Genomic DNA, 16,371 nt, shown 5'->3' on the forward strand with positions numbered 1-16,371 from the left:
TCACTTTGCTCTTTTCCCAGTTTCCATCAGTGTTTCGCTGTGAATCCACCACCACTCTTCCGTCTGTGTTGCATTTCTCCGAGGACACAAATGACTAATTACGCATGTGATGATTCTGTTAGAGTCTCAAATATCAGTACTAAACAATAATACAGTGGAACTGCTCACTAAGGTGTAAAATTGTTTTGTCAGAGCATGAAAGTAGATTTTTCACATTTGTTTTAGCTGCATGGACAATGAGTAGAAATCTGATTTAACATTAAGAACTAACAAAAGTATGAAGGTTGTGTTAAAGAAGAAAGATTTGAATTTCAGCAATAGTGGCAACAAATCTTTTTTCATGCTACGTTTGTGTCTTTCAGCCAAAGTACATCTATATTATTTTCTTTCATTTACCAAACTTTTATTTCATTTTAACTCTAACTTGTCCTCATAAGTTGCTGTGTCATTGTGGTTTTATAGATGATGGCTACATACGTCCGGTGACCTACTGGGTGGTCGGAGACTTTGACACGCCCTCGGGACGGCAGCTCCTTTACGATGCCATCAGACACATGGTACAAAACATGCGACTTCAGCTTCACTCCATCACTCTTTTTTTCCAGTAAATTTAAGTAATCATATTTAGGTTTATATGTTAAATAGGTACAATAAAAATGTATAGAGGCGGCACGGTGGTGCAGTGGTTAGCACTCGTGCCTCACAGCAAGAAGGTCCTGGGTTCGATTCCAACACCAGTCAATGGGGGGTGGGACCTTTCTGTGTGGAGTTTGCATGTTCTCCCCGTGTCTGCGTGGGTTCTCTCCGGGTACTCCGGCTTCCTCCCACCATCCAAAGACATGCACTGATAGGTTAATTGGTTAATCTAAAATTGCCCAAAGGTGTGATTGTGAGAGTGATTGTTTATCTCTATATGTTCAGCCCTGCGATGAACTGGCGAAATGTCCAGGGTGTACCCTGCCTTCGCCCCTATGTAGCTGGGATAGGCTCCAAACGACCCCCGTGACCCTAGTGAGGGTAAAGCGGGTTCAGATAATGAATGAGTGAATGAATGAAAAATGTATAGACTCATACAATTCATCCTTGCAAGACAACATGCAGGGATGAATTACACAACACATGCAAACACAGGATCTGTTCAGACCTGGCATTTCTATGTGTCTTGGGTGATCTAAACACAAGTGATCTTCTATACCAGATGTAAATACACACTTTGTCGATGGATTGAGATCTGATTACACTCTATAGCACGATAGCACACACATTGGTGCTGTTCTGGGACACATAAAGTATATTCTTTTAACAAAGAGAAGACGAAAATGTCCTGGTGGATTGAGGGACTGAATACTGAAACTCTGTACGTCAACAGCATCATATTGAAACACTTTAAAGGTACTTGAACATTTCAAAAACTCCACAAAGATGATACTAGAAGCGCTTCATATGTGCAGTGCTGCTTGAGAGCACCAGAACTACCCTCCAACCCTTTGTTCCCAATAAAGGAATAGAATTTTCTTGGGTCTCATAATCTGGTAGAAATTCATGTACATATGTTAAGCACTGAATTAACACAAGATTGAAAGATCAGTGAAGTATATGTTAAGCAAAATAACCCATAAAAACACTGACATTTCAGGTATATTGATTGATTCACTGTTGACTCATTCAGTGAGTAACAGGCAAGAAAATATTCCACCTTAAAAGCTTTGTGATAGTCTTTGAGCCATAAGTGAATTGCATGAAGAAACATTTCAAAAGTAGAAAAGCACTCGGAGAGTGCAGACCTCCGCCATGGCAGATCAGTAACCCCCCCCCATGACCACCAGAATTTAATCATTTGTTCCTTGTGCCAGTATCAACATTTCCTGAAATTTTCATCCAAATCCGTCCATAACTTTTTGAGTTATCTTGCACACAAACAGACAGACAGAGAGACAAACCAACGCCGGCAAAAACATAACCTCCTTGGCAGAGGTAACCAGTTTGTTAAATTTTAAAGTCAGTTGCATTTAGACATACATGATTGCACATATGCATATACAAATGCATACACATAAACATATCCACATACAAATACATATACACATACATATATATCACTCTTGTAGCAGCAATGATAAACATGCTGTTTACACCCAGGTATTTTGTACCATGTACATACTCTGTATGTGATATTTGAACCTGACTTCAGAGCCCTCTGGCAGAAATGCTTTCAACATGGCGTTAATGTTGTGAAAGGGTCCGTTTTAGTCTTTGTGTTCTCAAACCTTCTCAAGTGGTTAAAAAATGGAGGAAAAACTCCCAGTATCAAATCGATGTGAACCCCAGTTTTCAAGGATAAAATCCTGCATTCATTCTATTCACACACCGTCCTTGTTCCACTGGTGACATGTATTATGGCTGACATCTGGGTGCAAATAGACACTATTAAAATAAATCACATTTGACTGGGGCATTTAAGTTAATGTTTACAGTTTTTAACATTTCATAAATAAAACATTTAATCAAAGGCCAAATAATCAGCAGGACTTACATTGAATATAATGATTAAGTTCCGCCCTAATGAATATAATGTGTTGGTGAACAGCTCACCATCTCTTAAAACATATCTTACTTACAGTTTGAATGTGACATTAAAAAAAACACCTTAAGCAGCACATCTGAAGCACACTGCAGAGCTGAGGTGCGATTATGTGTTTTGTTTGGTCAAGATCAGCTGTTTTGTTTCTTTTTAACCCAGAGCAATTACATATCCTCCTGTAACCTGTTTCTGCTTTAACTTCAGAAAACCAGCAACAATGTCAGACTGGGGATGATCAACAACCCATCGAACGATCCATCTGCAGAGACGAACCATGTGGCGAGGGCAATCTGGGCCGCCATGCAGACGCAATCTGCCAACAATGCTAAGAACTTCATCACCAAGATGGCCAAAGAGGAGACAGCTGCAGCTCTGGAAAAGGGAGCTGACATCAGAGACTTCGCTGTCGGGGTGAGGAGGAAGGATAGGACAGGACATTTTATCATAAAGGAAAATTTTGTGCTGCAGGGTTTCAAAATGAGCCTGTTTTTGTGTTTATGTTGATGAAACATGTCCATGTGTTGATCCATCCTCATTTTTATTAGCTCTCATGCCGATAGGCCATGAAGGCACTGTGTCTGCTGTCGTCTTCATAATCATCTTCGTTATCATCTTCATTAGCAATTTCTTCAAACATCTTCTCTGGTGAAATTACTAGTCAGATTCATTTTAAATTTTATATGTAGCTTCCTTGGGACAATGTCTACAAAGTGCGTTCACAGTTTTGAGAACTTTTGATTTTTGAATTTTTGATGAATTGTTTAAAAATTGCCTTTACTTATAATTGGCCATATTTTAATGACTTGTAACATGGGAATAGTTAGCGATATCAGCATCATTACTGTTGAGCACTGATAGGAAGTCATATATGGACTTTCATTTGGGTCCATGACCTTTGACTTTGAGTGACTTCGAAGGGTCAAACTCAAGGCCACCAGTGTCTAAATTTCAACAATGTTTTATTCTGAAACTACTGGTCCAATTCATTATTTTTTAATGATGTAGCTTCCTTTGGACAATGTTTATGAAGTGTGTTCACAGTTTTGAGAAATTTAGATTTTTGACAATTTTTTTTTAAATATTTAAATTGCATATACAGTATTTACATTTACATTGTATATTTGCACATTTGTATATTTCCTGTTCCCTGGGTTGGGCCTGGGCTGGACGCAAGCCTTCTGGTTGCGTCTCTACTTTCCACTCTACAACATTTACCAATGAACTTTTGTACGTGCTCGCACAAAGGATATCGACTTCTTATCCTTTGTTTCGGAATCTGCCTTTACTAATGGGCCATATTTTGATGACTTATAACATGGAAGTGGCTAGTGATATCAAAATAGTTACTACTGAGCACTAGTAGGAAGTCTTATATGGACTTTCATTTAATTTGTTGAGTTATTCTCAAGTGAATGTACCACTCACTTCTATTGGGGGATTGATCTCCTGCATCAAGACCACAGGACTCTAACATAGAACAGAACCTGACAACCTCACAAATTCAGCTTGGTGTTGATTGATTGATTGATTGATTGATTGATTGATTGATTGATTTAACCTTTATTTAACCAGGTAAATTACTTGAGAACTGGTTCTCATTTACAATAACCTGATTCTTCATAGAACATACTGGTGAGATACAGGGACACTGGTCCTATTTTTCTTAATTTTCTGCCATCAGCTTCCTCCAAGTCCTCTGTTTTTCCTTCAGGGTATGGATGTCTCATTGTTCAAGAGTGCGTATGAGGGGCCCAAATTTGACTTCCTGCTCTCCCACGCTGTTTACTGCAGAGACGTGCTCAAACTAAAGAAAGGACAGAGAGCAGTGATCAGCAATGGAAGAGTGAGTCACAGTCATTCTCTGACTGTTGATAGAAGCCTAAAGCTGTACATAAATTCTAAGTACATTCATAAGCAATATATGTGCATATGAATAAATGAATTGCTGAATTGGTTTGACAAATCAATGCTTGTATTTATGTTTGTACAGATCATAGGTCCATTGGAGGAGGAGGAGGTGTTCAACCAGGATGACTTCCTTCTTTTAGAAAGTATCATCCTGAAGACGTCTGGAGAACGAATCAAAAGCAAAGTCCAGCAGTTTGGAATTGAGGAAGACAGGTTCTTTCCTTTGCCATCATTACATTTGTGCATTTTTACAATCCCACATTCACCGTTTGCTATTTTCGGATTACCTGTCATTCTATGTTTTGTGTGTTGTTTTTCATTTGTGCCCTCAGGGCCAGTGACCTTGTAATGAAGGTGGATGCTCTTCTCTCCTCTCAGCCCAAAGGAGAAGCCAGAGTAGAGTATGGATTTGCTGATGACCGCTACAGGTACAGTTTTAGTGGTCATGCACAATATGGACAACAAAATGTTCCTCATTTCATGTGCAGACCTTATGGGCTGAATTATTTCTTAAAAGTCAATGTGTTTGCTCTTGTTGGATCATTTTAGGCAGAACATTAATATTACCAGTTGATCTTTAAAAATTGTATATGAATGAAATTCAACTTGGGAGCAGGAGATTGAGTAAAGAGGAAGCAGAGTCAAAAATTGAAGCTTTTGATGGGTCATCAGTCTACAGTACATGTTTCCTCTCTATAGACATACCATGGGTGGAGAGCAACAGCATGCTGATTTCTCTTTTTTTTTGCCAGTGCTGTCAAGATCCGACCAAAAGAGGGCGATGTGTACTTTGACGTTGTTGCTGTGGTTGATCCTGTCACCAGGGATGCTCAGAAACTGGCTCCTCTCCTCTTGGTTGGTTTTCAGTGATCTATCTGTTTGATTTGACCTGTTGCTGAGTATCTGTTCACAGCATGTCTTTGTTGACCTCTTTTGACACCTGTCCTCCTATTCCCCTTCACTGTTCTCAGGTTCTGAAGCAACTGGTAAACATCAACTTAAGAGTCTTCATGAACTGCCAGTCCAAACTGTCTGAAATGCCCTTGAAGAGGTGAGGAAACGCAACATTCACATGGGTGATAAGATTCTGGCATTATGCCGGATTTCCGGTGTGCAGTGATCAGTAGTGGGGGTGGGGGGAGTGCAGGATATATATTATGCGTGCAAAATAGATCGGAGCCAGTACAATATCAAGGGCTCCAACCTGGACTTTGATAAACCTCTCACTCTCAACTAATGGCTTTCGCTCCCAACAAGTCCAATTACTAGCCAATCAGTAGTAGAGAGGGGGCGGGTCTTGTGGAGACGAACAAACTGGTTCAGGGCCAACAACTTCAGAATAGCCAACTTTGTGGTGATGCTCGTAGAGATGGAAGGCAAGCAGATGAAGACTGGTGAAGATGCCTGCAGGTTGACAGCAGACTGAAAAATAAATGGCGTTGGATGTGGATAGAGGATGTGGGAATGGATGGAAAGCCTTATAGCAGTTGGTGCAAGAAATTAAGACAACCAGGTGTTTGTTTTTGTTCATTATGCTTGAGCACATTGACATATTTGACGAGCAGTAAAAAAGTACTTTCACAGCAGGAAGCTGACCCTAGCCATAGAGCTGCTGCATCACAACATGTTACCTGGTTACTGGGAGCGACAGCCACCGCGTCATATATCCCGTCTTTGATGACTGACCGTGTTTTCGAACAAAAAATTTGTGTTTGTTCATTCTTAGCAGAACATGATTTGGCATTCACTCGGTCCCAGCCCATTGTGAGCCTCTGGAAAAAATTTTCTTATCTTATCTCATCTGTCACTCTCCCGACAGGCATCCAGTTGTTTTATTAGACATGGCATTGCACCCCAGTTTATCAATCAATCAAATTTTATTTATATCCATATCATAACAAAAGTTATCTCATGACACTTTACATATCGAGCCGGTCGAAATCAGACACTAAGCCGTTTTACAGAAACCCAACAGAATCCTCCAGGAGCAAACACTAGTGACTGGTGACAGTGGCGCGGAAAAACTTCCTTTTAACAGCAGAAACCTCGAGCAGACCCAGACTCCTGGAGGATGGCCGTTTGTCTTGACAAGTTGGGGTGAAAGACAGAGGGTAAAGGAGGAGAAAAATAGAGAGAGATGGAGATAGAGACTGGGGGAGGGGCGAAAGTAGGGGGAGACACATGGATGCAAGTGATGCACAGATAACTGAACTAGAACTGTCAAAAGTAGATCAGCTGGTGTTAGTATAATTAACCAGAACAAAGGTCCATGACTGTTCACACTACTTCTACATAACAACTATTAACAGTAGATATACTACTACTGTAACTGTTAGTACAAATAATAGAAACCTCTACCATCTATGGAACTATATGATAAACACTATCACAACTATATGGATAAGTGAGTGATGACGATGAAGGCAGGAGAGAGGCAGGACCACAGCAGCAGGTCCGGAGTTGGGCCATGGAAAACCTGTGATGATCCTGGGAAAACCTGTGAGGAGATAAAGCACAGAAACTCGGGGAAAGAAGGCAAGTCAGTAACATGTATTCGCTGGGGCAGAAATAAGAGAGAAAATTAGGGGAGAAAAGGTCAGAAAGAAGGAGGAGCAGAGAGGAGGTCAGACAGGAGGGGGAGCAGTTTAAGAAACAGGTGGCAGACAAGCTACACAATTACCCCTTCTCATGAAATATTGATGAACCAACATGAAGCTGGTCTTGCACATTTTAAAAGTGTGTTAATTTTTTTCAAAATTATTCTAAATATAGAGTTAGTTGTCCAATGTGAATTAAACAGTAGTGAAGGGGTGCCAGTAGGTAAAATCCGACATTGATATAAATCAGCCACTGGGACAACGTTTAGAGTCCAGAATTTGGAGCACAGCACTCAATACATAACTGACACAGAACTGAGAGGTCACATGACACACTACTGCATCTAACATGTGGCTCCGCCCACCTTCCCTAGCCTCAATTTCACTGACTGCACAGAGCAAAGAACACCATAAAACAACATATAGAGCATTTCGAACAATACTTCCTATTCTATACTATATACTATCACTAATTTGTTGTTTCTTCCATCAATTGCCACAGTACTGTGGTAGCAAAATGTACAGAAGAATGCATTGAAGCATACACCATATATCACCACAGTACTGTGGCAACAAGAGGCTAATGAGTTCATGTAACAGTATCCATGACTGGCTTTGGTACAAATGGTAACATTTGATTGGCTCTGTGGCAATAGACAAACTGATATTTCGTGCCACAGTACTGCGGCAGTAGCCATTGCCTTTTTTTTTTTGCAGTCACCCCTGCATTCTACTAGGACTCCTGCACAAATTACATGTCCTTTACTCTTATCTCTGTTCTCTGTTGCTTAATGTATTTTATTTGATAGTAAATCTTACAGTGTCATATCAAACAGGTATTTCAGGTTTATTTTACACGAATCGGCTCTGTTTAGGTAATCTGCAATTTTGACCTCATTAGTGAAAAGCAGTATCTGTATGCTTTATCACCTGAATATGAAAATGGTTTTACAAGATGGTGTTTGTCATTAACCCTTGTTCTCCTCAGTTTTTACCGTTACGTGTTGGAGCCAGAGGTGGTGTTCCAAGCTGATGGTAGCTTCTCTTCAGGGCCCATGGCCAAGTTTCTGGACATGCCTCAGTCTCCGCTCTTCACCCTGAACCTGAACACCCCAGAAAGCTGGATGGTTGAGTCCGTCCACACACGATATGACTTAGACAACATTTATCTGCAGGAGGTACACAACAACACATCTGTGTTCAGCATCTGAAGTTTGTTGAAGGGTTTTGTTGAACATGGGGGCATAATATACACCAGCATTTTTGTTTTAATTATTATAAAATAATGAATTAAATAGAAATTCAATTTTGGGAAATGACTTATGGTTGAAATGATTTACGATATTGAGAATTTGTACAATTTCAGTAATAAAGTAACGATAAATAATAAATAAAATAATAAGTTTTATTGAGGTTAAAGTGAGATGGTTAAAGGAAGAGAGAGTGATTGGGGAAGAACACTTTTGTATCCAATTTACTAACTTACTATCAACTTAAGATGGAACTAACAAACAACTGAAAAAAATAAAGATAAATATTTTTAATGTTTGTGAGAAAGCTTAAAAGTTTAAAAGAGTATATGATGGTTCTAATGTAGAAAACTGAGCATATAGACATTTTCTGCCTTTTTATGCTCATCTCTTCTGAGCTACGCTCCCTCTTGTTTGATCCTGGCGTCATGTGCATCACAATAAGCGTCCAAAACACAACAGTGGAACCAGTGTTTAGCAGCAGTGAAATTAAGGAAACTAAGCTTCAATTTAGGAAAATTAAAATTTAGGAAAAATAAAATAATTCTTTTAATCTATTCGAGTCAGTGGATTAACTGTTTTAGTTCTAGCAAAGTATGTGACATTTCTTGCAGAACTGTTTAGACTCCACCTTCTCTTTTTCATTGTTCTGTTTTCTTCTTATAGACTTCAGACTGGTTTGGAAATCTCTGTTGAAACCCAAAACCTCTCAGCATTGATTCAGAGCTGTAAGTGAAAATAAACTTGTGTTGACTCATGTCCCTCCTAATCACAGGTGGAGAATATTGTAGCAGCTGAATATGAGCTGGAGCACCTCTTGCTGGAAGGTCATTGTTTTGATGTGAGTTCAGGCCAGCCCCCCCGTGGCCTCCAGTTCACCTTGGGAACCGCAGCCAATCCAGTCATCGTGGATACCATTGTCATGGCAAACCTGGTGAGCTGCAGATCAGCCGTCCTCTGTTTTAGATGGAGTATGAAGTTGTGAAAACACTAGCAACTTCGTTAGTGCCAGAATATGTAGGTTTTTATGTCTTGGTGTTGAAATATTCTCTTCAAAGTATGTACCTCCCCTGTGTTGTGTACTGTAGGGATACTTCCAGCTCAAGGCAAACCCTGGTGCCTGGATCCTGAAGCTGAGAAAAGGCCGGTCTGATGAAATTTACAAGATCTACAGGTAACAAACAGACTTGTGCTTGAAGGACTCTGACTCGAGTACAAAAGAAAACCTGTGTTTGTTTTTCTCTGTTTTAGCCACGACGGCACAGACTCTCCCGCAGACTCTGATGATATTATTGTCGTACTGAACAACTTCAAAAGCAGGATCATTAAAGTCAAGGTCAGTTCAGCTGTGATGAAGGTCAGTCTGTGAGTGGCAGCAGTTCTGCTCTGCTCAGTCTGCTGCTTTTCTTATACATTTCAATGAGTTGCGAGTTTTTGGTGCCATGCAGAACCTATAAAGTATGTACATAAATTACATGGATACAATTATCCCTTCCCTTGAGAAATTTCCATTTCATTGACGTGGCCACATGAAGAAGCTCTTATGAAGAACAAACAAGATGAAATTTCTGAACTCTCACCATGTCGACTGTAGAATATGACTTTTGGAATGTGAAAGAAGATAGACATAAACAAACCGTTTGCTAAAAGAAACTCAAATGAATAAAGGTGGGAAATGACAAAGTGCAAAAGTTTCGTAACTGCACCAGGAACTTCTTCCTTTTATACCCTACGTTTTAACACAGATATCTATAGTTTGTTGTGCCATTTTCTTGTTACTTTAGACCAGTGGTTCTTAACCTGGGTTCGATCGAACCCTAGGGGTTCGGTGAGTCAGTCTCAGGGGTTCGGCGGAGGTCAAGACACACACTCGACTCATTAGTCGGGTGTGTGTGTCGGGCTAGGTCCGTGTATGTAAACAAACGGCTTCGGAGACTCTTTCTCTGATTGACATCCAATATATGCGGTGTATTGTTGTTGCTTATAACACTACAACACATCCGGAAGTGTTTATAATCTCTTCCACTCGTCTGACGATGAATTATTTGAGTATTTTCCACATCGTTGTTATGACTTTTGCTACTTCCTGTTAACCACGGAGGCAGCCATGTGGAGCGTTCGTTTACATTTTTTGGTCACCGCACTGGTCAGTTACAATCATGTGACGACCGACGCACCGTCGCGGATGGAGAAATCGTATTACGCTAAAGCCGAGCTAGTGCCGTAATAAAACAACGATCACAAAAATACTGAAGGAGTAACGAGAACTTTTTTTTGATACACTACATGCAATTATCTTTTTTTTATGTCAAAATTGCGTAGTTCGGAAAGTTCGGAGTGAGACGAAACGAAAACCGGGTTGACCTGACGGCCTACACATACACATACACAACAGCAGAAGTCACACTGATTTGCAGTAAACATTCATTATTATTGTAGCCTGATGGAAATTAGGTGATGGGTGTGTGTTAAAATGTTAAAAATGATAAATAGCATAAATACAATAAGTTCATTATTGAAATACATAAGGTTAAAAATTAAAACCATTTCAGTATGGTAGTATTAAAAAAGGTCATGTCTTTGTGAAAAGGTATGGAATTTGTTGTAAGTTGAAGCAGTGTATTGGTTTTATTCTTTGAGCACAGTGATGTTAATGCACGGTTCATTTTGTGCACCAGTAAAACATGTACCTGTGTCTTGAATTTGAAAAAAATCATATTGTATTTTTAAATAAAGAAGGGTTCGGTGAATGCGCACATGAAACTGGTGGGGTTCAGTACCACCAACAAGGTTAAGAACCACTGTCCACTGTGGAATGTGGACTCTATGGACATTTCGATTTAACATTGAAAATCCCATTTGCGACACATTTTTCATTATAGCTCAACAAATATTGATTGGAATTTAATATAATTTGACATACATGACTGGTACCAAGCTTCAATTTTTTCTGCTGTATGGAACAACCTTGAAACTGTTTAATTTAAAAAGAAATAGTTGATCCACACATGCACACTGTTCGGGGTGCTTGGCGGAGGTTTGCGTTCTCTGAACACTTGTTTGTCAGTGTGTTCCTTTTGCCTCTTCGAAGTCTGTGAAACAAAACTTCACTGACAAATTCAACTTGAGTGATTTGTTGGGGGTGGGGGGAGAGGCCTTTCTCTAATGGCCCATGTTTATGTTAATTTCAGCTTGAATTATATACATATATATGTATACATATATATGTGTGTGTGTGTATATATATGTGTGTGTGTGTATATATATATATATATATATATAAATTATCGTAAACTTCCTCCCTTTTCAAACTTAAAGGCTGCCCTAGAGGGTGGAGGTTATACCAGGAGTTCTGTCCGTCCAAGATTTTTGTCCAGCCTGTTTCTTGGACACTGTTCGTCCGATTCTTTTCAAATTTGACACGTTCTTTTCAAATGCCAACTCAAATCTCACCTCTTCAGATCATAATTCGAAAACTAACTGCCTATTCCACCTCATCCACCCTCATCTACCTTCTCTTGTGTGTTTTCTTTTTCCGCATTTGCCTCTGTATTTGTTCTTTGATTGCCATTTAGTATTAACTTCATACCCGTTTGATGTGTGTTCGTCCCTTGGCTGTTTATTGTGAAGCGTCTTTGAGTACTTAGAAAAGCGCTATATAAAACCGATTTATTATTATTATTATTATTATTATTATTATTATTATTATTATTATTGTTATTATTATTATTATATTTACCACTAGGAGAGGTGCAGTCCGCAATTTGATGGCTGAATTTAAATTTTTGGATTTTTTTTTTTTTAACAAATTTTTGAACATTTCAACTTAGAAAATTTCTCCTACTGATTTCTCAGACACTGTTTACCGAGTTCTTTTCAAATTTCATACACATGATCTTTATATGTGCCTTTCTCTCAATTTTTGCGTTTTTACAAATTTTTAAAAAAGTTTTTGAAATGTTTGAAGTCTGACATTTTTACACTTTTCCTTTGTAATCTTAAAATGCTCCTAATAAGGGTGTGGCAAACTTTTATCTTTCATAGTTAAAGGACCTTTGAGGGCCTAGACATTTACTGCAGTAAAGAAGCTGAATCATTACTTGTACTGTATTTTTTGAATACATGTATCGGTTTTATTACTCAAGTATGCATTGGATTTCGCTGCCTCTGGAAAGAATGGAAAAATCTGAGATAAGTGCAGAAATGTATAAATGTGTGAATATGTGATTTAAACTATTATAGAACATAAAGACATTTACACTGTTAATTACAATTATTTGTATGTAAATCATCAGCTCCAATTGTCCCCTCGGTAACAGGCTCACAACTTTCCCGTTTAGATTGAAATTCTTTACAATTACAGCACAAGCTGGTGTCTTCAGTCCATTGAGCTTTGTTCGCAACTAATTCAAGAATGGACATTTTAAGGTTAGAGGTTTATTTTGAAGTCTACCAGACAGCAGATTTTTTCTCAGTAATGGGATGTGTTCATCAGGTCCAGAAGAAACCAGACAAGTTCAATGAGGAGCTACTGAGTGACGGCACCGAAGAGAACGACACCGGCTTCTGGAAGTCTCTGACCAGGTACAGACCTGGTTCAAACCTCACCTGTCATTCCAGTCAAAGAATAAAACGAACACATCCAGAGCATGCACAAAGTATATACTGTGCATACATTTTGTTTGAAAACAAGTTTTAAAGTATTTTCTTTAAGTGCAGAGCATCCCACAGGAATCTGTATTACCTTTAATGGAATTTAAAACATACAAGGGGCACAAAGTTTGTGGAAAAAGGACAGTTGGAAAAAAACAGTTTAAATTATGATGTTTATATTTCAACATATGTTCCATCCAGGTCAGTACACTTCTGCAAGTGTTGATGCCATCTGTGTAAAACTGTCATGCAATGTACATTTTCCACAAATCTTTTGAAGCCCCCTCGTACACACAGCTCACACATTTATCATGACTACGTACCACACTCATAGTTGGTGACCATCAGCTGCAAGTCTGGGAATCACTGAACACCAGAATTCTTCTGTTTTAGAAGCCGATCTAAAATGATCAGCTACTTACCCAAAAGAAGCATGTGTTTGGTATCAGAAAAAATGCTCTTAATCATCTTAGAAGTATCCCAAAGTTAAATAATTATCATATCAACAACTGGAAAGACAATAGTGAAAATCCAGGGAGTCATCAGACCATATTTCAGGGTACAACAATGCATTGTAGGACACCAGCTAATGTTAGCATTCAATTACTTCCTGGTTAACTTTATTGTTTAACATGATAGGAAAAGCATCAGTTGACATATGGTCTGATGTCTCTCCTGTCAATTGTCTTTTCAGTTGCTTAATAGTTTTTCAGTGACATGAAGACAGTTGTCTGATTCCTGGTTTATACAACTTAAACACAGCAGAGTGCCATTATCCAGTTGGTTCCCTGACAGTGAAAGGGTGGATGTGTGAATATGGTCTTTGTTAAATATCCATATCCATATGCCATGGCTCAGATGGTAGAGTGGGTCGTCCAATAACCGAAGGGTTAGCGGTTCAAATCCCGCTCTGTCCATGTGCTGTTGTGTCCCTGGGCAAGACACTTCACCCTCCTTGCCTCCAGTGCTGCTACTCACACTGGTGTATGGATGTGTGTGAATGTTTGGTGGTGGTCGGAGGGGCTGTAGGTGCAGATTGGCAGCCATGCTTCTGTCAGTCTGCCCCAGGGCAGCTGTGGCTACAGATGTAGTTTACCACCAACAGAGCATGAATGTGAGAGCGAATGAATAATGGATCCTCTGTACGCGCTTTGAGTATGCGTTCATAGAAAAGCGCTATATAATTCTAATCCATTATTATTATTATTATTATTATTATTATTATTATTATTATCCTCCTGAGCCAAACAGTTCATGCTGTGCTATCCTCTGTAAAATAACAATTTTTACACCTTTACTGGGTCCATTTTAAATGCACATTTGATATGCCAATGCCACAAATCAAATTTTGGAAGAAAAGAAATAATCCAGTTGATACATTCAGGGATGGATCCCAGTATGAACCAAAACCAAAACATCTGAACACATTGAACTGTTTTCAGTGGTTCCCAGTAAAAAAATGAGTTAGATTGGAAAGTACCTGTTATGGATTTTTTTTTTTTAATGTGGGACTGCCTTATCTCCTACTGTATTACTGACATGGTACCAGTCAGTAGACATATCTGCTACAGCAGTAGCATCAGGTATTTTCACAGATTTGGATCACAGTGTGTAGTTAAGTATTTGTCTGCTCCAAACCTCTATTATGTACTTACCAGTATTTTGACCAATATTACTCTCTTTTTCATTATAATGTTTATTATACTTAATTACTACTTTTTGAGTAACCTACTGAATAGCAAAAATTCAAGGTTGTTTAATTTTTGTTTTAAAGTGCTCTCATCTTGTACTGCACTCCATACAAGATATTGCCGTATATTATATCTTTTGTATGCTTATTTGTTTTTACCTTTATCAGTCATAATTACAATCACAAGATTTAGGAAGATCTGATAGTAAAAATAGAACAGAATATACACAGTCTCTTGTCTTGTGATATTTTGGATGTAGTATTATACAAAACATGCAAAACAAAAACTGGTAGCTTTGTATTGTTTTATGCAATCACAATATTATCCACAGTATTTGCAATAGGACTTTTTCACCACATCATGCAGCCCCAGTATATAAGTTTCCTCTTCTGTTCTTGTGGTATATGTTTTTGTCCTGACATCTAGTATTATTGCTCTGATTCTCCACTTGTCATTTGAAATGTTCCATATAAATAACTTTTCTGTTGTGCAGTGGTGCAGTAATAAAACCTCCTGTTTGCTGTTTTTTTCATTTTCTCAGAGGATTCACAGGAGGAGGGAAGACAGAGGAGCCAAAGCAAGACAAGGACGATGTGATCAACATTTTCTCTGTAGCCTCAGGACATCTTTATGAGCGCTTCCTCAGGTGAGTCACTGATGCAACATGAACATTCAGTTTCTGGTTGTGAGGTGAACAGGCTACATTGATTTCAGTCACTTTGTTATGTCAGTGCTGTTTCCAGCCTTCCTTTTAATTCTCTGCCTTCCTCAGGATCATGATGCTGTCAGTTCTGAAGAACACCAAAACCCCAGTCAAATTCTGGTTCCTCAAGAACTACCTGTCCCCAACTTTCAAGGTGGGATTTTCTCCTCTGGTGTTGCTTTGAGAATCATCTGACATCTCAGCAGTGAAGCCAAGCTTTTCCATGACAGCTGCTGCTTCTTCTGTGAACTTCAGACAGGAGCTCTGAGAGTCTCTGCGAAACATGAAGAAAGGATGAGATTTGTACCATCTAAGTAGAAGAAAATGTTGTCATAAATGTGAAGAGCTCAGAGCTTTTCGACACTTACTGTTCTAGTTGTCAGAGTTATTTTAGACTTTTTCACGATCTGCTTTTACTTTTTACCTTACCAGCTGACAGGCCGTAAGCTATTGTCGTCATGTGGCGTCCGGCGACGGCGGCCTCTGTCGTCCGTCACAAAAATTTCAATCGTCTTCTTCTCCGAAACTACAATTCTGATTGACTTCAAACTTGGTATACAGCTTCTTTATGATGATGTAAACAAAAGTTAGTGAAATTATTTGGATCCAGATCTGATTCTGGATTTGGTGTGACTTTGAAAAATTTCCCCATTATAAGAGATAGGAAGTGGATCAATGCAATAACTCAGTAAATATAAATGATATCAAGTGTAAATTTCTACAGTCCAGCCATGATGGGGAGATGACCAAAACATAATGGGCACATGCTGATCAGGATCTTCTTCTGGATCTGGGAACTTACGGAAAATTTAACATGGACTCTTATGGGGAAAAAATTTCAATCATCTTTTTCTCTGAAACTACAGTTCTGATTGACTTCAAACTTGGTATACAGCTTCTTTATGATGATGTCAACACAAGGTATTGAAATTATTTCGATCCGGATATCATTCTGGATTTGGCGGGACTTTGAAAAATTTTCCCATTA

At 38.9% G+C, this 16,371-nt stretch overlaps 1 protein-coding gene across 3 annotated transcripts in view; it reads left to right on the forward strand.

Annotated features, from left to right (window-relative positions):
• The window catches only part of uggt1 (UDP-glucose glycoprotein glucosyltransferase 1), a 64,716-nt gene that overhangs the window by 40,364 nt on the left and 7,981 nt on the right, over positions 1–16,371 (forward strand). For all 3 annotated transcript variants that reach the window (XM_030127108.1, XM_030127109.1, XM_030127110.1), the window contains 14 exons: positions 463–557; positions 2,786–2,992; positions 4,293–4,424; positions 4,572–4,702; positions 4,822–4,917; positions 5,242–5,344; positions 5,461–5,540; positions 8,075–8,264; positions 9,112–9,270; positions 9,425–9,510; positions 9,588–9,672; positions 12,832–12,920; positions 15,222–15,326; positions 15,453–15,537. In XM_030127108.1, the coding sequence (XP_029982968.1) occupies positions 463–557; positions 2,786–2,992; positions 4,293–4,424; positions 4,572–4,702; positions 4,822–4,917; positions 5,242–5,344; positions 5,461–5,540; positions 8,075–8,264; positions 9,112–9,270; positions 9,425–9,510; positions 9,588–9,672; positions 12,832–12,920; positions 15,222–15,326; positions 15,453–15,537 (1,643 nt within the window). The remainder of the gene's footprint in view (positions 1–462; positions 558–2,785; positions 2,993–4,292; positions 4,425–4,571; positions 4,703–4,821; positions 4,918–5,241; positions 5,345–5,460; positions 5,541–8,074; positions 8,265–9,111; positions 9,271–9,424; positions 9,511–9,587; positions 9,673–12,831; positions 12,921–15,221; positions 15,327–15,452; positions 15,538–16,371) is intronic.

This window comes from Sphaeramia orbicularis, chromosome 22, assembly GCF_902148855.1.
Source record: "Sphaeramia orbicularis chromosome 22, fSphaOr1.1, whole genome shotgun sequence".
NCBI classification, from domain to species: domain Eukaryota; kingdom Metazoa; phylum Chordata; class Actinopteri; order Kurtiformes; family Apogonidae; genus Sphaeramia; species Sphaeramia orbicularis.